At 43.7% G+C, this 24,476-nt stretch overlaps 1 protein-coding gene across 6 annotated transcripts in view; it reads left to right on the top strand.

The window, feature by feature from the left end:
• LOC146186381 (uncharacterized) overlaps positions 1–24,476 on the top strand; it is a 95,489-nt gene that overhangs the window by 13,630 nt on the left and 57,383 nt on the right. For all 6 annotated transcript variants that reach the window (XM_084607159.1, XM_084607157.1, XM_084607155.1 and 3 more), the window contains exons 3-7: positions 2,583–2,750; positions 10,079–10,237; positions 11,943–12,152; positions 13,378–13,595; positions 18,934–19,375. In XM_084607159.1, coding sequence (XP_084463285.1) covers positions 2,583–2,750; positions 10,079–10,237; positions 11,943–12,152; positions 13,378–13,595; positions 18,934–19,375 — 1,197 coding nt within the window. The remainder of the gene's footprint in view (positions 1–2,582; positions 2,751–10,078; positions 10,238–11,942; positions 12,153–13,377; positions 13,596–18,933; positions 19,376–24,476) is intronic.

Genomic DNA, 24,476 nt, shown 5'->3' with positions numbered 1-24,476 from the left:
CGTTTTTATTCCCTAATTAGGACAACTGTGCCGGAAAAATGAACAGAAGAACCTTCACGGAATGGACACAGGGACACATGGGATTAGTGGCTTGGCTATGGCAATGAGCTGAATTTTTCTTGCCTTATTTCATGAAGCATTAGCTCGCCTAAATTACAGGATGCATGACAGACTTCTTGCTGTATTGTGGTCCCGTGAGACAGATTTTATAGCAGATCGTTTTGCCTCGATGTAACTTTTGTCTCGATGTAACTTTTGTCTTAGCCCCGATCTCGCCTCAATCTATCACATCACGAGTGCCAGCACAGTACTGCATCACTGGTGTGCTTAAGCCAATGCTATAACCTAGTACCGCTTGCTGTGTCTACAATAACTCGATAATTTATCAAGTGACTCTAGCTGTGTTCATCCACTGGGGATCACACAAGTTTCTTCCACACAATTGCAGCACTACATAAGGCTTCCATCTCTCTCTCTCTCTTAATCTTGCTTGCAAGGATACCAAACTTACCCATGGTTGCAACACATGCTCAGAATGTTCAGTCTGGTGCTTGCGCAACATATGTATCATATTTTGTGTATCAAAACCAAGATGTGCTGTTCACACTTTGTCGGTAGGTGCTCAACTTATTTTTGTGATAGCCAGTAATTTTGAACCTTGCCGCATCAAATGCTGATGCAGTAAGTTTTCCGGTTACAGTGCTGCAGCTTTTGCAGGCATGCAGTTGTCACAATCTACAAACACAACCTAAGTGTTGGTTGGTTTGTGGGGTTTAACGTCCCAAAGCGACTCAGGCTATGAGAGTGGAGGACTCCGGAAATTTTGACCACCTGGTGTTCTTTAACGTGCACTGACATCGCACAGCACACGGGCACAGCATGCAACTAAAAAAGACACACAACCTAAGTGTGTCTTCTTTAGTTGCATGCTGTTATAATTTATAAATGCAGTCTCCCAGAAATGTTAGCATTCAGTAGCCCCTCCTTATTCCTTGCGGTGTCCAAAGTAAGGTGATGACATATATTCTCTACTCTAGTGTGTGTGTGTGTGTGTGTGTGTGTGTGTGTGTGTGTGTGTGTGTGTGTGTGTGTGTGTGTGTGTGTGTGTGTGTGTGTGTGTGTGTGTGTGTGTGTGTGTGTGTGTGTGTGTGTGTGTGTGTGTGTGTGTGTGTGTGTGTGTGTGTGTGTGTGTGTGTGCGCGCGCGTGTGCGTGCGTGCGTGCGTGCGTGCGTGTGGTGTGTGGGGGGGGGGGGGGCTTTTGCATAGTCCTTAGTTATATTTGGCAATTATTGTGTAAACATTACAGTGATGCAAGCATTAAAGTGTGCTTTACAAAGATCTTGCTGTCACTTGATGAAACAGAGCTTCAATAACCAAGTAACGAGGCTTCTATCAGCGGGATATTCTAAACACCTAGCGGTAGCCATTACGGAGTCCCTGTTGCAGAATATAAAGGGACACAGACGTTTGCAAAAAAAGACACCAAAACGGGAAGATTGGATCCAGACGTATTGTTGCCCCTTATATACATAAAGTGGCACATAATAGGAAGAAGGTCGCCAACAAACACTGTGTCAGGATGGACTTCTCCGCCCCAAAAAAGTTGGCTGGCATGTGCAGACGAGTCATGGGCGATGCCGGTCAAAGACAGGGCTGCACTAAAAAGCATGTCAAGCCCTATGTCAAATGCGCTACAGGGGTTATTTACCAAATCCCCTTAACCTGTGGAAAGGTATACATCGAGCAAACTGGGCGATGTGTCAATGCTATGGCTGCAGAACATAAGTGCTCTCTAAAAAATAATCAGAATTTACATCTACCTGTTCATTGCAAATTGTGCAATTTCGAGACAAAATGTGAACCGAAGTTCAAAGAAATTAAGATTTTAGGCAGGAGCTGGGATAATCTTGCCCGTGAGCTGCTAGAAGCTTCGTATATAAAAAGACTTGGTTCAAAATGTATTAGTGAATCATCTCTCTCGCTGTATAGTTGTGAAGGTCGACTGTTAAATGTTGTTAGGGGGGTACGCCTAAATTTGCTATGCATATGTTGCTGACTTTGTGGGAGCATTTGGATGTTGAAGAAGAAGTTTGTATGTGGTGTTCTGAGAAAGAAGTTGGAGTCAGTGCCTGTCCTGTGCGTCTATTTGTGCCTATTTGTGAGTGTCTTTTTGTTGCGCTATTAACCTTTTCCTTTATGTGACTATGCACCAACTAGCCCAGCAATCAGTTTTAATTGATTACACTGATTATTACTTAATACAAAATAAGTTTTGCTTACGGTCCTGCATTGTTATATTAGTGATGCTTGATTTTAAATCGTATTTTTCATAACACACATGCTTGAAACTTTTATCACCCTATGATGGTGTATTTACATAGACTTCCAAAAAAGACCACAATGAACGTCATATTCAGGAGCCCCAAAGCTCTTTTGTTGAGACTAGAAATGTCTTCAGTTTATTTATTTATTTATTTATTTTTTTCGTGTTGGCTTTAAGGCAGAATCGAGCCCTGCACTAAATCCTTTCTTGTGATGGGTTGTGCGTGTTTCGAGTGCATATTGGGGTTCTGGATTTGCAGGTGGACTATGCAAGTGGGGTGCCCGTGTCTCTGCATCAACCGCAGCACTATGAACGGCAGGAATTTGTGGCCACTGACAGGGAGTCAGCGCTCGTTGTTTACCATGAAGAGCCTTACTCGCAGCAGCAGCCGTCAGGATCTGGTACTTCTATGGAAACATACATACAGGTGACGCATGGCTTACCCTTCTTGAAATGCTATTTGCAGTGAGAGAGAGACTTACGATAAAAGGCCTGATATTAATGAGAGAAGGCTTACTTATCCTAATAGGTACCATATCTCTCAAAAAGCAATCACTTGGCTATATCTTACCAATTCCTTTTCCTTGAACTCTGCAGTTGTAAAGGGTGCCGTTGGTGGTTGCAGTGGCACTTTTTTTTTTTTTTTGCAGTGCTTTTACACACTATGGTTGTGTTTTTGTTGTTTTTTTCTAAGATTCTATGGACCAGGTGAGGGGGGGGGGGGGGTGCAGAGGGCGATTAAGGTGGCGGTTCCACGGTCGCCATTTTAAGAGTAGTTCAGATTCTGCCACCAGGCTACGCCACTAATCCATGACTAAGGAATTGAGTACCCAGCCCTCATGGCCTGCGCTACCTAAGGCTTTTCTTTGCAGCCCTGCCAAAGGCAGAGGCACCCCTGCACAATCAGGATCACGGCACTACAATAGGCAATTGTGCTCCTACGCACCTCTCGCCCCCCAACTTGAGGGGGGGGGGGGGGGTGACAGTAGGAGCACAATTCTCTATTACAATGCGCATAGGCGAGAGGCACTTAGGAGCACAATTGCAAGGGCTCCTCTGCTTCTTGCAGTGCTGCAGATATCTTGTGAGACGAAGTATAGTTTCCGCTGTAGAGAACCCGATTGCTCCTACCCGCCGAGCGTGAGGGGGTTGGACTGGACTGCAGTAGGCTAGCTTGCTGAATGAAAATAAAACAGGGTGTCAACATGATTACAGAGTGCAGTTTTAGTACCAGTGAAAAGGAAAAGCGAATTACATATATTTTTGCAGGCTTCCTCAATGAACCTTAGTTGAAGTCGGCGCCTGTCTTGTGTTCTTTTAATCCTCGTCTTTAGCCCTGTGCAATCAAGTGATCATTAGGGGGCTTTACAATACGAAGACCCAATCTATAAGGGGGATAGAGTAATAGCGGGGCGCAAGTGCGCAGGCCCAGTGTACACTCACTCGGCGCGTGCGATGCCACTGAGCGGTAGGGTCCCCATATTCTGAAGCTCCCTATTGTTGATGCCATAGATATAGTAGGGACCGGAACACTCCTTGACTGGAGTGTGAACTGCCAGCTCTTGCAAACAACAGAATTTCCCTTTATCAAATGTTATTAAAAATATGATAATATAGCTATAATTACCTGAACTTCAGTCAACAGTCGTCCTTGCTTATTTTTAGTTCGTAGCAAAAGTTAACATGGGGGGGGGGGGGTTCTCTTTTCCCAAGAACTCCATCCCCTTTGTCAAGAGTGATATACAAGAATCGCTTATACATTCGAGTTCTCTTATTTTTCTGTCTTCTACAATCCCGCTTGTCAGTTGTTTTTTATTTCTGCTTATGAGTTTGCAGTCTGAAGCGGCAGAAACACTACTCGTTACAAAACAGTTGCCAGTTCAAAGCCAAGCAGAAAAGCGCGAAAAATTTCGTACTACCCTATCTTCCCGGATATCGCACAATCTGAAAAAAAGAAAGAAAAAAAAAATCGGTCCGCGAGCAGATGTACACGTTATGTTTTCAGCTGCTGATAAACTAACGAAACTATGTAGGATGACCGATCCGTTAGCTCTCAAGAAACAAGGATGCACAAAAAAAGCCCAATAAAAACCTTGTTCAGTGTTCGGAGGGCGTTGTGTATTCCTTACCGTTGTTTTGTGGTAAGGTGTACGTAGGGCAGACCGGGAGGTGCCTAAATGAGAGATTTCGAGAACAAACAAAAATGTTGAGAACAAGAGAGGTAATATTGCCGGTCACTATCTGAATGCCGCCCCATCTTCAGACTGCAAGCTACTCATAAGCAGAAATAAAGAAAAACTGAGACGCGAGATTGTATAAGCCAAAACAATGAGAGCTGAAAAAAGATGTGCAAGGCGATCCTTCGATATCACTCTCGACGAAGGAGATTGAGTTCTTGGGAAAATTATTTGTGCAATTATGTGGTAACGTGCGTCGCGATAGCATGCTGGTATCATGTTTTGTCTATGCTCCTACAGTGTATAAAATCCTATAATGCATTGAATAAAATTGAGTTGAAAGTTAGCGCACGTGCTGCCCACTCTCTCTCTTTTTTTTTTTTTTTGTCCATGTCTCAAAAGCGCTGCATTTCTTTGACGATAAACCAACTCGCCCGAACATCCACCCTGATCATAAAAGTCATGCCTTCCCTCCATTACCAAACCTCGTCAAATATCACCACGAGTTTTCCACCACGCCTTCAAAAAGGTCAAATTCGAATTTCGAACGCTCCTAGCTCCATCACGAACCTTGGACCGCGGCACCCCTTAGTCACGATCGTTTAGAGGTTCACAATCAAATCACATTCGCTTGACTCTAATATACATGGGCATCCTCATGAGGGGGTCCGCACATTCACCTTATGAAGATTTGACTCGGTGAGGTGAGGGAGAATCAGCACTGAAAAATTAGTGAGGGCGAGGATGTAGGAAGGCAGAGGCGGTGAGGTCAGGGAGAGGCTGGGAAAGATAGAGTTTGAGGGCGATGACAAATACTCCACGAGAGGCGTAGTTTCTGTAGCAACAAAATGTAGCCGGCAAATATGAGGCACGAGTGGCCAGCACATTCCCTCCTCCACTGGTACTGTTGTAGAGAAAACAGAAGCAGTGAAACGGGGCATGAGCGCTACCAGCCAGGCTTCGAAGAAAAAATAATAATAAAAAAAACAGTAGAAACGACAAAGGAGCAGGAACTAAAGCTACGAAACCACCTCTGCGCTCGTGATGATGAAAAGCCTAAAAACGACCATTTTTATGATTTCCAACCCAAAAGGTTGCTGCAGAGTCCTTGAGACCAATGTCGATGTTTCCATCCTCACGGAATATGACGGGCATGGTGAAGTACACAGGACCGCTGTTTCCGACCGCTAACGTCTCTTTGTCACTCAGGGAAACAATGAAAAGAGCAAGTTTAGCAAAAACTCGCGCAAATAAAATAAACAAGTTCGTCCAAAAGAAATGGGAAGTGCGAAGAAACGTTGAGCACAGAAGACCGAGGTCGGGTCATTTAGCTGCTACGACCCTGCCAACCAATTTTTTTTTTTTTTTTTTTTTTTTTTTTTTTTTGTTGTTCCTCCCTCGGCTGGACTGAGGGCATGAGTAGTTGACGATGACTGAACGGAACTGCGGCGGCAAAGTTAAATTTATTCACATTTTTTTTAACATTTTTTTTCCAGTCCTGCCTAAGATGTGGAAAATAAACAAACAGCAATGTACTTGGGCTAATACTAGTAAATAAACAGTTTAGCATCCGATGCATTTTCTTATGAGTTTACAGAGCTAAGCAGAATTTTAGCATTTCATTTGCCACTTTTATCTTTGCTGTGAGCTCGTAAAGTCTTTATATCATGCAACAAATTTATGCGGCACGTAACAACTTCTACTCCTCATTCGATAATTTCCATAGCATCAAGCTTTATTTTTCCTTCAAGGAATTGCATGATACCAACCCTCTAATGCGCAAGACTTCAACGCCTCACTTTCAGTGTAAGCTAGGCTGACTCGATGATATGAATGTAGAGAGATTTCGCGTTGTCTGGATGCATGTCTAGCTGGTAGGTTGAAATTATGACAGCACTGTTCTTTGAATGGCTGATTCCGCTTAGTCGTTTCTATGGAAGGAAAGAGGCCTCTCTGTTCATCGGTTTCCCCGTGTTGAGTGTACTAGCGGTTATTCGCTTCTCGTGCGAGGCAGCCTCATGAGCAGCGAAATACCTGCTTTTGCCAAACCATAGCCTCCTAGGAGGCTATGGTTTGGAGGCTATGGCCAAACAAAAGCATACCCCATCCTGTGTGCTACAAAAAAAAACTAAGAACGAGTAACGAAAGCCACTACTTGTACTGTACCGGGAGCATATTTCGCCGGGGTACAGAGTTCGCTGTAGCCAGGGCGCACCTCAGCTGCACGCGCGAGAGCTTTAGCTGGCGGCGTTTCTTTTGAAGACTAGCTCAGCACACTAACAGCATTACACACTGAATGGGAGGCAATAAATACATCACAAAACAAGCAAGTGTACACTGACAATAGATCTTTTTCAAGTAGCGCTACTGCGCATGCGCGCAGTCTCCTCGGACGCCATTTTCGCTGGGATGCCATGTGAAAATAGGGGGAGGACTTTGCGGCACGTCCTTTTCCAGGAAACGACATCCCTTCATCAATGCGACAAACTGCTGCACAATAATTGCGTGCAGTGCTAGCATTTTCTAGGCCTCCCGCAACTTGACCCCCCCCCACCCTCCCTCCCCGCCTCCCGCAGCTTGCCTCAACAGCGAAGACGCGGTCAGGTTCGCCAGCTACCTGTTGTCATTGTAGGGGGGGGGGGGGGGGGGGGGGTATGTTCACAGATGACTCACGTGTCTCCACACAGGCTAGACAAGAGCAGCCCTACACTTAACTACCGTTTGGAAGATTGCACAAATTCTTGGCAACGCGTCCCGTCAATAGTACTTTGCCTGAAGCCCACAAGAAGGGTGTCCTATTGGAAAAAGGTCCATTCGCGGAAGTCGCGAGACTCGATTCGGAAAGGAGGGGGAGACCCAAACAATACCCCAGCCATTGTTTGGATTTCCCCCTCCATGACAAATTCGTCGCAAGACGTTCCACTATGCCCTTACTCAAGTCGACCGCGTTTACATGCTTTGTGTAGCAGGGTTGGGACCAGTCAAACCACCCGTGCACCGGAGTTCGACTCGACCCGACCCGCCAGTGTTTATGTCCCTCGCTGGATGGAAAGGGCAGAGTGAAAACGTTGTAGAAACATCATACCCTCTCGTAAATACCCCTCGATTCAGGGTGTTTGTAGTGCCACGCTCGTAATTTTTCTGAACTGTGACATTCTTATTGAACGTACATTTCATAGATGGCGCTACCTACTAAATTTATCGCACATGGCTCTGCTATTTCACTATTATTTGCTTTTTGTACACTTTGTAGTTGATAATTGTTGCCAGTTGAATAAAGGAAGGAAAGCCCGGAACTTTAACAGAAGAAAATAAGACATGGAGCATTTAAATCGTGCTTAAAAATTTCATGAAGAGCTCGCGCGCTTCAAGCGAACCACGAAAAAATTAGCTGAAATCACCCTCACCGTGCACATTCCTCGAGAGTCGTAGAGCAAAACCGATGCTTATCCTCTGACAGCGAAGTGTAAAGTTTTTCCACGCCAAATTTCAGCACCGCCAAAAGCTTGTTACTTGAACAGGTTAGCATTTTCTTTTAGCCATTTTACAAAAAACGCCAACTTTGATCACAAATAACTTTTACACTAAATGTACCAGACAGCTGATATTTTCAGGAAAAGGCAAACCCTGCACGGCCTCCAACTGTGCAAAAAATCCCTGCAGCAGAATGCATATCTTGAAAGTTATTTTATATGCAATTACCTGTTTTATGCACTTTTCAAAGGCGCGTGGCTAATAAACTAAGCTATACACAATAATAAAAATGCTTAACTTTGTTTATTAACATCTAATCTCTAAACATCTCGAACGGTTTTTCTCTAGGTGCAAAAGGTTTTGCACAATTTTGCATTTCCTGAGACAAGTAGAGCTGAAAAGCCGTTTCTTACCTTTGCATTTTTCTTTACAACTTAAACATCTTTGCAGCTATTTTTAAACCAAATGCACCATTCGAAAGGAGAGAAGATAAGCTTTACAAAGATATTAAAACCACATTTATAAACTAAACGAGTGAGGCACAGTAGACGTATGAATATCACCAAAAATGTCGTCTCTTCACCGCTGGAGTGGGACCGCCACCTTAAAGGCAAGGAGGCAATCATGAAGTCTTGTTGAAGCACAGCTTGTAACACCATAACTCAGCAGGGTAAATTAGTAAAAATTATTAGTAATGCTCACCTCCTGAAATACATTCTCCAGTGTGTGCACTGAAGCAGTTGCACACTGTGCCATTAATAGGGTGGCAGGCGGGGTAATTAAAGCTACTTTCATTAGTTAAAAAAATCTACTTTCTAAAACTACTTTCGTTATTTATTCATGGAATACAGCCAATTTTAGCACAAGCATCTAACCTTTTATGCCAATTTCAGAACGCTATTTTATTTCAAGCTAGCTGGTATGCTCGTTGAGTGCAATTAACACCCCAAAAAAATTCATCCACGTACTGTTAAAACATTAAGGAGAAAGTGCAGAAGTCTCTTATGTTGGTTCATCAAGACATCCCTTTATAAAATTGGGCTCCATATTTCTCTATCATTTTTCATCACTGGAGCGACGAAGACTCAAGGGTTGCGAAGGGAAAATAAATTTAGAAATAAAGATTTTGATCAAATCGGCAATCTTATTTGCCGCTTGTCCCCTTGAGCGTATGCTACCTACAGTGATTACATTCTGTGAAGACGACGATGCATTGCAACTTGTGTTGTTGTGTCTGACACATTGTTGTGTGCTAAGCTCTGAATTGGTTGTGTTGTGTTGTTTACTGGTTGTGTTGTTTACTGTTTCGATGCTCGTGTATGTGCCCTCTTTACATGGTCAAGAAGTACAACTAGAGCACAATGAGCAGGAGTAGAAGAGCTTCACGCAATAACTGGTGCATCTAATGCTCGCTGGTTTCCCTGCATGACATTGGGGTTGTGCTCAAAATCAGTACACTACACTGAAAGCTGTCCACAGTCTGACCCCACGTTCCCTTTGTTTCATAGTTTCACATTTTCTCCACGTGGCTAGCGCTGCCAGATATTCAAAACTGTGCTGCCGACCCAGCTCAACATGCAAGAAATGATTGCAAAACCGCTGTTATGAGAAGTGCCACTTACATTGACCTGGCCGTCGATTCAATGTATTGAATGTTCTGGTGAACGGAAGTTAGAAGAATGAAAACAGTGGCGCTATACTTTTGCATAGGATTTTCAAGAATATGTTTTGGCCCTTCGATGTAAGCATGAATTTAATATATCTGATATTGACTGTATTCTTGAACACTGAATATGTAGATGACCGATACTTCACCAGCACACTGTGCACGTGAGACACGCGGTCTTGGATATTAAAGCATGAGCGTACTCCACACTGCTGTTTGACAGATCTCAATTTTCATGCATCATTGGCAGGTGTACCGTCTTTATGTCAGTACATTTTATATGTTTTCATTTTTCCTTGCTTTTTTTTTTCTCTTCAAAATTTTATTAGAGTGGTTCGTAGAATAATTGATTAAATATTAGGCACCTTGTGTGATGCCACCGCCTACTCGCGTGCAGTAGCAGTGCAGCTTGTAAATTTCCCTCATTTTCTTTGCCAGGTGCCCTTTGGTGGCTTGTCACGGCTTGCAGTGGCTACTTTCCGAGAGTCACCCATTCCCGTCTCGGACTCACAGCAGCAACAGCAGCAGCACTATGAACAGGAAATTGAACAAAGGGCAGCTGATGACATGGTGGCAATGTCCGAAGTCTTGGATCTGGTGAGTGCGAGTGCCTCTGTGGCACTTCTGCTCTCGTGATTTTGTTATTAAACGGACAGAACACTGGCTAAAATATGTCATATGAGATTATGTTGGAGATGAAGAGTAGTGCTTGTCATAATTTAGTATATTTTTCACTCTCTCCACTGCGTCCTTAAATAAAAACCACCCTTCCTTCGATGGCGCCACAGTATTTGAAATTTCGTGAAGAAGCGATGATAGTGCCCACTAAAACTTTCGTCAGCAAGGCATGCGTTATTGTGCCGTAACAGCCTTGAGCACGAAATTGAAAGGGACGTTAATCTAAGCAAAAAATTTCTAACTACTGTTTGGTGAGTGAAAATTTTGTTTTCGATACATCTTTTTTGTCGACCACCAGTCGTCATTGCGGTTGCTGCTCAAGGTTTCCAGCATCAGACTACATGAAGACAAGCGAATTCACTGATAGAAAAATTCTCTTTAAAAATTTTCTACAGTGTTTTTACCAAAAACGTTATGGAATAGAACATTTTAAACACAAATCTTTCCATTGAGCCTAAAAAACTTTCAGACCTAAATTCCAGTGTTCTGTCCCTTGAACATTTTTACACCTGCACATTTTACACACTTATGTAAAACATGTCTATATTGTCTGCCACAGAAGGTAACATTTCTGCTATGTGCTAGTAGGGGGTTTCCAAAACAAACTCATTGAAGTTACTTTCATGATCACTGAATATTATGATCACTGAATATTAAAGGGCTCAGAATCATTCTTGTAAGCCTTGCATTTCCGTGAGCCCTGTCATCTTCCTTCTCGTGGGTGTGCTGTTAGTAGCAGTTTGAAAAGTCAAGTTTACCAGCTTCATATTCTGAAAGGAAACAGGATTGCTGATAGACACTGACAAAGGGCAAATAACCTGTACCATCATGTCCAACAAAAAGGGCTAAGAACTTACAGCATCATGTCCTATGATTGACTGTATGGTCCAAGCAGAACATGTATGCCACTGAACATCTCCTTGTATCCTGAGCTTGCTAGCACTTTAGAGAGAAGAAAGAAAATATTAGTGGTGAAGAAGCAGTAGCATTTTTGAGTAGTGTTTCAAGAGCACTTAAATGGACACTGAACAAAAAAAAAGAAATGCTGCCGAGATTTCTAACGCACATGGTAGCTATCACATTGACAGTGACCAAAACAACACGCTTTATGAACAGAAATGGACGGAAAGTAAGTATTTTAATTAATATTTCTCAAATCTACGCACCTAGCAGCCTCCTGTAGTAGCTCTGACAAAATCAGATATCACATCATTTTTACCTGCCGCCCTCATGCATGCCTAGCCACTCCCATCATGAGCCCGCTCATTTTTCCCTTCCTCTGTGGCACTCATGAAGGGCGTGGACGGATGTGTTTTTTTGGAATGGAGCACTACGTAGTAATTTCGATCACCTGAGGATCTTGTGCTGACTATTTTACTGCGTAGCCCTCCACTACAACTCCTCTTTCTCTCTTTCCACTTTCACTCCTACCTTCCTCCCTTCCCTTACCATGGTTCTGGTGTCTACAGGAACAAGTGTAACAGATATTGCGCCTTTCCCTTCCTGTGAACCAATTATTATTATTATTATTATTATTATTATTATTATTATTATTATTATTATTATTATTATTATTATTATTATTATTATTATTTGCAGTGTCTGTGCTTGTGCGTCATTTCAGCACCGGTCGGTGGCCCCAAGCAGCTCGCGAGACACGGTGGTGGACATTCCAGTTTCCCTGCACCACCCGCACCACGGCCATCACCACCTGGCGCGGCCCTCATCATCCTCATCATCTCCGCCACCATCGCAGAGTCCTCCCGCTCTACTGGTGCTTCCGGGGACAGCAGAGGAGTCAGTGGGGGCCCTGAGGCTGGAGTCTCAGCTCACGGTTAGTGACTGCTTTGCTTTGGTTGGGGTAGATCGATTGCTTGCAGTATTGACTTGTGTGCGGATGTCTGTTAATGTGAAAGCATGTCGTGAACCCGATGAAGGGTGAAGGGCAGTAGCAGACATAGTGGGGGATCATAAGAGCTGCCTAATTTTAATCCTAAGGCTGAGAGCCTCAGCGTGAGTGCTGCTGTGACAACCGTGACCAATTTCCAAATTATTGTTTCCTTCATGACGACCTGAAGCCGTGTTGACACTGAAAACTTGGCTATAGTGTCCTGTCTTTTATAAAAACATTCCACCACATAAGAGAAGAAAGCGCTTCCTTGGCTTGTTGTAGAACTCCGCAATATCCACCTCTATTTCTTTTTTTGGAATAACGATTCTTTTTCCTAGACACAAAATGCATGCAGAAGTCTGTCTAGCAGGGATCTCATATGCAGCTAGCATCGCTGACTTAGTAAAAATGGTACTAGATGCATGGAGAAACAAAATTCGCAGAGGTTGAATTGTGGCTGAACCTAGTGTAAGCTTGAAAGCACTAGTTTAGCTAGCTTATCTTGGTAGATGCTAGATGTACCTCCCATAGGCACGCTCTAGAGGAGGCCCATGATGCATGTTTGCCCAGATTGCCACGAGTGATATTGATATAAATCTCCACTTCAACGACAGTGTACGAACGAGCCTACATGGCTTAATAAGGGCAGCATGTCTAACTTGGGACCCAAGGACCTCACATGGCTGCATACAGTCTCACCCTCCCATCTTAATAGTGAAGTCAAAGAAGGTGCTGCCAACTCGGGTCAATTTCGCAACACTTCGAACTATCAAGCCGGTTCTTGGACCTCGGGAATTGGCGCATTTGCGCTAAAGGTGAGAAGGAGGATGAACAGTCCTAGATTCTGCACTACATGGAGTACTAAGCCTAACTCGCTATGTTTTTTTGTTTTTCATTATTTTTTATTGATACACCCATGAGCATGCTCTCTCCTCCTCTCGCTCTAGAAATCTAACCCATTGTTTTCCTTTTATATTTTAATTCACATAACTGAAGCTGCAAGTGACAGCAAAGTATTTAAAAAAAAAAAAAAGAAAAAAATCGCGTAAGGAGGTTGATGAGAGTGCTTCAGAGCTCTCGTGAGTGGTGCACCTGCCATAGGCGATTGGACAACTGTTAAATTTTTAACGCTGCTTGTCACTCCTGGCCCTCTTCCCTGGCCTTGTAGGTTGGCCCTGAGAGCTCTGCCACGTTGGGCGGCCTGCCCATGCTTCTTGACAAGGCCAGCCTTGCATCCTGCTCAAACAGTTCCTCTTCCTCGGCACTGTCATCTCTTGGGCCTTCCACTTCTTCAGGCAGCAGAGGAGCCATAGGCCTCGCCACCCACCTGTCACAGCGTTACCTGCTTGAGCAAGCACAGTACCTGGTGGCTGACTTGGCATCCAAGTGAGCTCCCTTTGGAAAACTGCTCTTATCAACGTCCATATGCAAAATTTGCTTTGGGGGTAGCTGGCAAAGGGCACTGCACTGATGACCAAAGGACAGGACATGAGGGAAAAAGAAATGAAAAGAAAAAAGAAAGGAAAAACCTTGTGTTATAATCACTTCTTTAGTTCTGTGTTAATTTTCTGTTCTGTGTGTGAATATATGGTCGATCCTGGACATATTGAACACGAAGGAGATTGCAAACTAGTTAAAAAAAAATTATGGGGACACTTAAGCTCCGCAGTTAAGGGTATGACTGAGTAGCATTTGACGCACACGGGTGATGTTTCTTCACTCTTTTATTTTGTATTCTCTTATTTGTTTTTTTTTTTTTTCACACAGACTGATACTTAGCATCAGCAAATATTGGCTTTCCATTCTGAGCAGCTGGGCACCTTTGAATGCATTTTTAATTTTTTTGTTTTCAAGTTTTGCAATTAGCATTAAGCATTGGCTTTCCATTCTGAGCGTTTGACACCTTTTTTTTTAATTTATTTAATTCATTAATTAATTACAATGATTTCATTACCTCGTCATCGCCTATCACGCACCAATTCCATCATCAGTCACTAGAATCACAAACTATCTCAACAGCATTTTACTATGTAGCCCTCAATTATTTCCGACACACAGTGCCAACAACTATCAGTACTATACTAGTAGTGCTATGCTGGCAGCTTTTCGACCAAACAAGCTATCACTTAATATACGTATAAGCTATCACTTACTATATCAATATATATAAGCTATCACTTAATATATCAATAATTTGACAGATAGGCTTTTCCTGCAATGACCTGCTGCCTACTGGCATAGACAGCACACCACTCATTGTGAGTATGTCAACCTGCGCACTTGTGCGCCGAATGCCGCTTCACGTCGGGCATCGAAAAGGGGAGTGCTCCTCCTCACGCCTCTTATAATATATTTGCTAGGGACAGTAAGAGCTCGCGTGCGGCTTGCATCAAAGCTGCAGTGGACAGTGCTTTCAGAAAAGTCATGACTGATCATAACAGGTCTAATTCTGTTGCTGGTGCACTGTAAATGCAATATCTCAATATAAAAAGGGGTACAGTTGATTTCTGCATCGTCTTCAGGAGTGAAGCAGGCCACACTGAGCTGCCGTAAGCCTAAGCTGGCCTCATGGCATGACTGCGGTGGCCACCTCGTCACATGGTTTTGCAAAGTTATTGCTGCAAGCAGGTGCCCAAAGGAACAAAACAAACCTTCCCCCGTGTGTGAAAAGTGATTGTGGGAGTGCCGTTAAGTGAAGCGCCCATGGCACTGAGTTCAATACACGTGTAGGATGTTCTTCTAAATGGGAATCCAATAAATGCGAACAACACTGCTGTAGTTTTGCGTGGGAGTTTCAAGGGAATGTCCTGAGAGTTCGATGTAAGCAGTAATGCAATATATCCTGGATCAATAGATGATATGCGGAATGCGGTACGCCACCTCTTAGCACTTCGATAACTATGCCCACCACGTTGGCTCAGTCAACCAAACGAAACCGCTGCCCTGCGCTGGGTGAACACAGCTACGCTTTGTGTGAAAAATGAAGTCCGGATGCAGTGTTGCGCTACGCCAAGCACTCTGAGAATGCTACGATTCGTGTAGGGACCAACCAAGTATCAACTCTTTTTTTTTTTTTTATTATTAATGCACTGCGAGCTATCCTGTGTAAACACACCGTCCAATACACAGTGTTTACTTCTTGTGCTGATTTTCCAATATTTTCAGGCTGTTCGCGTTAAAAATATGATACAGAATATGTTTTGTTATCTGAAAACAAAAGAGGAGCCAATTTCCATGTTAAACATTGACTGGTTATGTCGTGAGCTATTAAGTGCACTCATAATGCGTCTACTTGCTTAGTTCGCTACGTGTTCACTGCAAACTGACGTGCGGCGTTTTCTTTCTTTTTTTTTTTCAGGGTTTCTGTAGTAGCTATTCACTCGGTCCAAGTTCATTCAAAACTGGTTAATTAGTTATTTCATCGTGCCGGACTTCACAAACGTGTTTCAAAGTAAGACGTGCTGAAACCTCTTCAAGAAGTCCAGTTTTAGTAGAACCCCGCTATAGTAAACTCGGATATAGTAAAAACTCTGATTTAGTAAAGTGAAACTGAAGTCCCAGTTCATCCTCCATAGACAACTGTACATTTCCCCCCTTTATAGTACAGACATTTTTGGTAAAAAACGGTTAAAGTAAAGAGCGCCTGGCCGCGGCGACGACTCCCACGATATGACATCGCCGCCCGCGCACTACCTAGAATCGTGAGGCAAAGATTTTTTGTATTTGAAAACAGAAAAATAACACCGAGTGTTCTTTAAGGTGGCTTTACCACCAGACTTAGCAGTATTCAGGAGAAGCCTACTTTACAGAGGCCTCGAAGCCGTGAGAAAAAGCATGCAGTGCGTAAGCAAAAAAAAAAAGGAAGTAAAGCTGTCTACAAATATAGAAAGGAAGCGACGTGGTCCATAGTAAAGTGCAGCAAAGAATACTGAAGGGGACGAAACGGGTGAACATTCACAGTGCTGTGCAGCACGAAGCATAAGGCAGCGGAGGCAAGAAGTGGAGGTGCAGCGTGTGCGGTCTTGCAGCACTTGACTGCTACGCGCATTTATCATTTATTGCCTTTTAAAAGACAGAAACAGCGAAAAGTGACACAGTGTTCATGCAAGGATTTGGTTTTCACTTGAAATCAAACTTGGTTGTATTCGTAGCTATGTTGTCCTTATGCTTGAGAGGTACTTCCACAAGGTTTAAAAAAAATTTTTATAACTGAAAAAAAAAATGCACAGAGGTGATAGCAGAAGGTATTTTAGAGCATTTTTTTTTTCTCATTAAGCAACAAGACGTGTTCAATAAGTGCCCATTTAACTACCAGACAGCATCTTAGGACCATGTCATCACTAACAACTGTATAGTAAAGACCCTGATTACTAGTTAACAGATTAAATGTGGGAAGCCATCAAATCATACAGACTTCACACCTAGCTGCACTCACGATGTAGCGCAACAGAAACTGCCGTATGCCAATTTGTTCAGTGTGCTTTTCGTGGTAGTAGAGAAGGTCGTTACACAATGTCGCAACTAGGAATAAAATCATCAAAGAAATAACTGCAACGTTGCTTGCAGTATTGTAAATGATATCCACCTGGCGCTAGAATTAAGCTAAACAGCACAAACCAACACAACAAACTCCCCGGTCTCTGTAACTGTGATCCTGAAAGGTCAGTGTGCATCGCACATTGCACTTAAAGGGTTATTAGCATCACGCAGCTGACTGAGTGCATGCGGTCTCACACACGAAAGTATGTTATGCCACAGAAGTTGCTCCGGCCAACACATGTGCACGCTTGAGAATAAACGGTGATGATAATGTGCAAAGATTGAGCCAGTGTCTAAAAATGCATGGATTGAAATTGACGCCAAGACAGACTTTCTTTACGCACACACTGTGTTCATACCTGCCATCGATAACGCAAAACTTAAAGCAAAGCTAAAGACGCGGTAGAAAGCATGCTGGCTGATGTTGATTGTTTAATTGATTAATTACTTAATTATAAAATTGAAAAAAAGGGGTTCAAAAGTTCCAAAATGCTCACAGTGAAAAGCGAAAGCCTGATGATGATAATTAAGAAAATTTAGAGTGTGTAATCAATCGTTTTGACACCTTTGAATACTCTTTCGCCATCATCAAGCCTTGGCTTTTCATTCTGATCACTTTGACACCTTTGAACCTCCTTGTCCCAATTTTCATTTTTGATAACTTTGATTACTTTTGATTACTTGATCAATTACACACTTTCAGTTTTCATAGTTAGCATCATCAAGCATTGACTTTTCATTCTGAGCGTTTTCACTCTGTGAACCCCTTTCTCCAACTATTTTTAATTTTTTTATTGTGAAAGCAATACTACGCCAGGTTTCGGCCCGTTGCATAGTCCGTGGTCGCAGTCACAAATGACCTTGAGCAGCCACGATGAACACGAAGAAGAAGAATGCTCAGTTACCTGCAGCTAATGCTTTCACTCCATATTCGGTTCAGCAGCACTTAACCCTTCTCATTTTTTTGTTTCATTTCTTTCATTCATCAAATAAATAATTACACAGATTTCTTTAACTCGTCGCCACCTTCCACACACCAATCAATCAACAATCACTAGAACCACAAATTACCATGATACAATTTTTTTAAAGTAGCCCTGAATTATTTCCAACACATAGTGCCAACTACGCCTGCAGTTTTTCGATCGACGGAGTTGCATAAGCTATCGCTTAAAAGAACATAAGTACTCTTAGAACACTTGCCTTGATGTAACAACCAGTGTAATTTTTTTTAAATGATAATGTGACGAATTTTTCTCGGCGGTGAAGTATAGGAAATGTGCAGTGGGCATGTGTGGAGCATTGCAACAGTGTAAGTGCATTGGCGTGCGTTCACCAGCCGACTACAACTAACATGGCGGCTGTGCAATTTCTGGAAAACCGGCGCTTGCACAGATTGATCAGTGGTATAGCTCTATTGAACAGATAAAAACTAGAGCAATGGCTGATCTATGGTATAGCGAATTCTTCTTGAGGATGCATACAGCCAAGGCATAAGTCAAATACTTTCCAGACAAACTTTGAGGATTCCACGAAATTCCATTTGTTTGCCACTATATATGTGCAAAATTTCATGTTGCATAAAAAAAAAAATCATATTGAATCAGAGCTTAATGGTGAAAACAGAGCACACAGGTTCTTTGTGTTGCTTGTCAACCTATTGTTTGTTTAATTCTTAGGATCATGCACTAAGCAGTTGTAGAGGTCATATGCATTGAATGTATTGCATAAAAAGAGCACATCTTTAGTATTTCTTTACATTTACTAAATATTTTCAAGGGGATATTCAGGATATTTTGCAAAGGCAGTAATTGAAATAGTAGTTTGCTTATTGTTTGGAAACTGAACATACGATTAGGCACAACTTTTTTCTGTTTCTCCAGTGTGTATTCTTTTCTTTCTTTGCACGACACCTCTCTCTATTTTCTTTTTTTCTGACTTTTCACCTTGGATGCATTTCCATTACTTCGTAACTGGGCAGAATGGACAACAGTGATTTGTTTATTTATTCGTTTATTTATTTACAAAAACTGCAGACCCTTCTCGGGCCCATGCAGGAGTGGACACAGAGAGAAAAAAAAAAGTTAAATAGGGCAACAAATGTAGGCAAAAAGAAGTAATAATTTATCACCATGGCGGCGTCATGGTGGTAATGACATCAGTTCAATTTCCAATTTACTTTCAGGGACCTCCTTCCATCAATCCTCCAGAACCCGTGCTCTTCTGGGGCATCCACGTCCTCAGTGGTGCCCTCCGCTGGTTCTGCAGCGTGCTCATCGTCCGTGCACGGTTTGAACTTCTCCCTGGCTGCCGCCAAGGCCCTCCTGGCCACACAGCAGCACCAGCACAAGTTTGGCAGCAGCGCCAGCTCTCTGCAGCATGCAGGTCCATCCTCGGTTGTGACCGGCTCAGCCCTGGGTACGAGTCCCGAGCCTGTGGAGGCTGGGTCCCTCGGTGGTGCTGAGGAGGAAGAGGAAGGTGCTTTGGACTCATCCTCTTCCGCCGGAGCTCTACTCGAGGTGCACCCAGCTGGCGCAGTGCCGCTGTACGGAAACGTCTACGTCACCGAGCGAGGGGAAATGGCTCTTGTCAGCAGCACGGGACAGGATGCAGAGGATCTGCTGGAGGTGGGTCACTCGAAGCACAAAGCAGGAACTCACTTGAGCAAAATTTTTTTTGTAGGCAGAATGTGAAGTATCCTGTGCTGCACTTCTCCCTATAGCGAGTAGGTCACAGGGTAACTGAAGAGGTCGCAGAGTCCTGTCTAAGCATCTGCCCTTCTTAAGGATACAAACAGGGTCTTCAAAAATATCACACGTCTATTAGTGTTGCTCTTTGTTGTTTTGGCCACATGTGTGCATCATTTTTACCCTAGATAGCATTTTTTGCATGTCACACTGTTCATGCTTGGCAGTTGCTCATAATTTAGTTTGGAACAAGGCCAATGGAGTTTTTGCCGCACTCAGCTGATTAATAATAGTTAATAATTAATAATTAAGATAGAGCAGCACGTTTTGAGCATTTGATGCTTGAAAAAGGGGTGCCTTGTGTCTGGGTTCCAGACTTCTATGTACCAAGAGAGGAGGCTGTACTGAAGGACTGTAAAAAAGAGAAGACAAGCACAGACTAACATGTCCTGTCCTTCCTTCGCCATCCTTTCTTGAGATGCTTCACCAACTGGTCCCTGAGCACACACTCGTAAATTTCGACAGTGTACAAACAAGAAAGCGAAAAGCAAAACTGTAAACAAAGCAAGTTCTTATTTACAGTCAAACCAACTCATAACAATATTGGAGTGCCATGGAAATATCATTGTTGTAACCGATAATTGTTATAACCGAACTAGGCCAAAAAAAAAAAGCATTATAAAACTACATATTTAATGAGGACGAAGTAGCTTACACTTTTTATTTCGTAGTAGAAAGAAACTCGTAATCCATAAGTGCTGTCTGTTTCAAGGCAATCTGGCCGACATTTTTCTGCAGGGCATCCATCTGCTGAACATAGTGCAGTGGAAGGTTCTTAGCAAAAAAATTGGCTGTGGTTTAGTTCTGGTTAACCTTAAGGAATGCGAAAGCAACACAGCTTGGTGATGGCTTGTTTCTGAGCTATGGTTGTGCTATGGTTAGGCTTTGTGGTTAGCTATGGTTGGCTTTACTGTTTAGCTTGATTGTGCTTCTGGTTGGTGCCTTCTTGCTCTTTCCTTAGCTTTATCCATAGCGAGACTGTTCAGCCGAGCTGAAGCGCGCCGGGTTATACCCCAAGGCATCATCACCTCCTCCCCGGGAGCGAACGCTGGCGAGAGGGAGGAGCTAGCGCCTTCTATCGCGTTGCTGGCAATGGCGAGAAGTGGAGCGAGTGCACCATCCACTAGGTGCTGTGGCAGCTCAAGGTCACCGTAGCTTCTCTTCATGGTGTAGCTGTGGCCACCCGACATCTCGCTTTGACTGTCTGAGTGTTGCTTTATGCAGAGAGTCGATCATTCTCAAAGCCTCCTGGTGAGACACAACCTGCACAGGTTCCGGTTAATCGTCGTTGTCACTACTATCACCGTCCTCCGCGCCAGTGACTGCTGGGACGATAGCCTCGTCTGTCAGCTCTTCATCTGCCGTGACTGTATCTTTGGCATGTAAAAATTCCTGAGTCCCAAAACATCGTCGTCACTACCGTTCACTGTGAACCAAAGTTCGGTCATCGCTGCATCAGCAGAGCTTTGCGACCTGCCACGTTGCCGGCATCCCTATCGAAGCCCACCTTCCTGAGGCAGCTTATGATGGCGGAAGAGCTTACTTCTGCCCATGCTCCAAAAACTGCACTGCCATCAGGAGCGAGATCTTCAAGTCTGATACTGGTTGGTGTTCTCGGACAAATGTCGAGGTTCAGCGCGAGCCTGTTCAAAACACATTGGGGATGCACTGCCTTGAAGCAAGCAATCACGCCTGCATCCGTAGGCTGCAAGCCTGCAATGGTGTTAGGTGGGAGGAAAAAAAACTTCCATATGCGAGAGCTTTTGTGTGGTGAATAGTGCAATTGTCGAACACTAATGCCACCTTCCTGCCTTCACTCTGCATATGCTGATCAAACTCGACCAGCCACTCGCGGAAAAGTTCACACGTCCATCCATGCTTTCCCATTATGACGATAGCAAACCGTGATCCTCGCGGCACCATGGAAACAGCAGAGATTCTTGGACTTCCCTATGACGAACGCGGGGCACCTGTCGCTGCCATCCATGTTGGCATACAAGAAAACGGTCATGCTCAATTTGCTTTGCTTGCCGCCCTTACAAGGATGGCCTTTAACAGCGTTCATCTTTGACGGTAGCATCTGGAAAAACAGCCCAGTCTCGTCCCCATTGTACAAGTCCCGGTCCGCGTATGCTTCTCGGACGCAGAGCAGTGTTTCCTCAAGCCACTTTTGCCTAGCGTCGACATTGAGCGATCCTGCCACGCCCATGACTGCCTTGTAGACGATTCCATGCCTCTCCTTGAACCGTTGAATCCAGCCACCACCAGGCTGGATATCGGTATTGTGCAGGAGGTACGTGAAGTGCTTCACCTTCTCGGCTACGATCAGGCCACTAATCGGCAGGTTCGCTGCATGGGCGTTCAAGAACTACTGGTAGGGCGCCTGTTCTACGTCTTTATAGGCCCCGTGTCAAATCCTTTTCCGACCGTCGTCCGTTGCATGGGCAGCACTGGCATCGCTTTCGTTCCCAATCTTGAGCATGTTACAAAGGATTGTCAATACTGTCGGTTGCGTCAGGCCGTACTTGCGCACCGAGTTGCACACATTTACACTGTCCTTCTGCTCACATACAATGTTCTGCTTAACTTCTAGCGGTATTGCCGTTCGCTTCCATTTCTGCGCCGGTTGTGTCGCGCTTCCTGAAAGGGAATCCTCCATTGCTTGTCATGGAAAATCCAGGGCCAGCACGTTTGTGGCAATGATGATCACACACTAGGAGAACCATGCTAATAAGACACGTGCACCAACACTGCTGCACACCTGCCACAAAACGTGCAACCGCGAAGCGGGGGCCCGGACAAAGCAAATAGGGGAGGATAGTGCAGCGCACCATGGTCAGCGCACCCTCAGAATGGACTGCTCCACTGCACAAAGGCAGAGAGGATGAGAGTACCCTAAACCACGGGTGGTCTCAAGGGGGAATGCTCAAAGCTCTCTCTCAGTGCCTAGCAGTGCCTTATGCCTTCCCTCCTCACGCCTTCCCTCCTACGCGTGAGGAAGCGCTCCATCCTTCTCCGCAGCTCCACGGCTGCAAGCTTCCCCAGCACACCCAACAAACGCATTGGCTCGGCGCGCTCTGTCCCGATTCCTCTCTTCTTTTTTCTTTTTTTTGTCGCTGCATCGGCGTTATCGGCGTCTACGCTTATGCATGCACTTTAGTGGTCGCCACGTTTCCGCGTTTTTGTTTACTTTCAGTGCCCATATTTGATTGTTATAACTGATAATATACTGTGACCATTGTAATAAGCAGATTATTTTACCATAGGACACACAGCAAACCTGACCCCATTGCTATATCCAATATATTGTTAAAACCGGTATTGTTATAAGTGGGTTTGACTGTAGTTGCTTCTTCAGACTTTTTTAAACTGCAGTGACACTTCAATTTTATGATAACAAAGCTACACTTTTGGCGAGATACAGTATTTACAAACTAAGTTTTGGCAATGATGACATGGTTGCGCCATGCAACTAATTTCCTATCTCTATATAAAGCTCTTGTTAAGGCAGTGTGAGTAAATTAGCTTTCTGGAATGAGTCACAAATTTGGTAGAGATGTGCTAATATAGTAATATAGCACTTTTTTAAAACTGATTCCAATACAAATAATGTAGCTTTCTTGTCAAATCGATTACGAATCAGATACTGACAGAACTAAGTCAAATACTACTCTGAACACGATGAGAGCTGCACATCAGTCACGGCCTTGTAGTCTGAGCATCAAGGCATAGTTTGTTATATGATGGACTGCACGCACCAATTGTAGTAGCATGCTATGGGGCGCCGAATGGTCACTGTTTTTGTTCACATCAAAGAAAACTTGTCCATGTCACATTCAGAATTCTTGCCAGTTGCTTGAAAAGTGTTCAAAAACTTTAAAGCATATATTCAATTCATTATGACTCATTTGGACAATGCGCTGCCAGATTTGAATTATTCCGGCCAACCTCTCTGCCTTTTCCTTTCAATAAATCGATCTATCTATCTATTGATTCATTCAGCAGATTGTACAGAGGGATATTCGATTTACTATTCGAAAATGTTCAATATTTGCAACCCTGTACAATTTAAGTAAAGGTTATTGTAAGCTCAAGTGCTTTTCCTGCCATTTGTGTAATTGCCAAAGTAATTTCTGGTGAACAGGAGTAATACCGCTATGCAGTTGCAAGAGGCCTCCTAGAGGAAAAGGTGTGTGCATTGCTAGAAGCCCCGTTCCTGCATGTTCCGCATATATTCTGTAGTGGATATCATACGTGGTATGACTTCCATAGGAACCAACAGCACTTATTTGCTTTCTTGGCCTAGCCTCAAAAATGCTCCAGCACCCAGTTAGATAAATAGCTTGCAGGATGCTGCTGCACTTAATTTCCCATCCATAAGCATATATTGGCCGAACCAAATTTTTCAGCAACTTATATAAGGACCGTTATGCTACTACGTGGAACATATAAAAAGTTTTCAAGTCTTCGAAAAAATCAGAATAATGCCAACAGTAGTGGTCTGTTTAAATTGCAAATACTATGCACTGCCTGTTCAAAATGTCAGATATTTATGCTCCACTGTTAGTAACTTTTTGAGCATAAGTAAAACCTCGTTTAGTTAGGAAATTTTTATAATTCGTACTGCTTCTGAATTCTTGTCAAACACCCATATGATGTCGGAAGCTCATTTATTCGAGTGCCTTAGGGCTGACCTCAGTTAACTCTCATAAGGTTTCTAAAGCAGCTGCGTGTTGAGGTGTGACTGCTCGACATATATTCGTTCTCAGGTCTGAACTGCAGAGTACATAGTTCCCCGCACGGTCGTACGATGATATTTGTGTTGGCGATCGGCAGGCCCCCGTTGACGTCATTTAAGTGAGTATGAATGCATAGTTGTGTCTATAACGTTTCACTTCTGGCCCACAGAGCGAGCGGCTGTCAGCAGCAAAGGAGTCTTGCTGCTCTGGGTGCCAATATGTGCTACCCTAGTTCTCATCCA

The sequence above is a fragment of the Amblyomma maculatum genome, chromosome 6, assembly GCF_055883805.1.
Source record: "Amblyomma maculatum isolate TAMU_Amacu chromosome 6, ASM5588380v1, whole genome shotgun sequence".
NCBI lineage: Eukaryota > Metazoa > Arthropoda > Arachnida > Ixodida > Ixodidae > Amblyomma > Amblyomma maculatum.
Note: the sequence above shows the minus strand (reverse complement) of the source record. Positions and strands in the feature narration are given on the sequence as shown.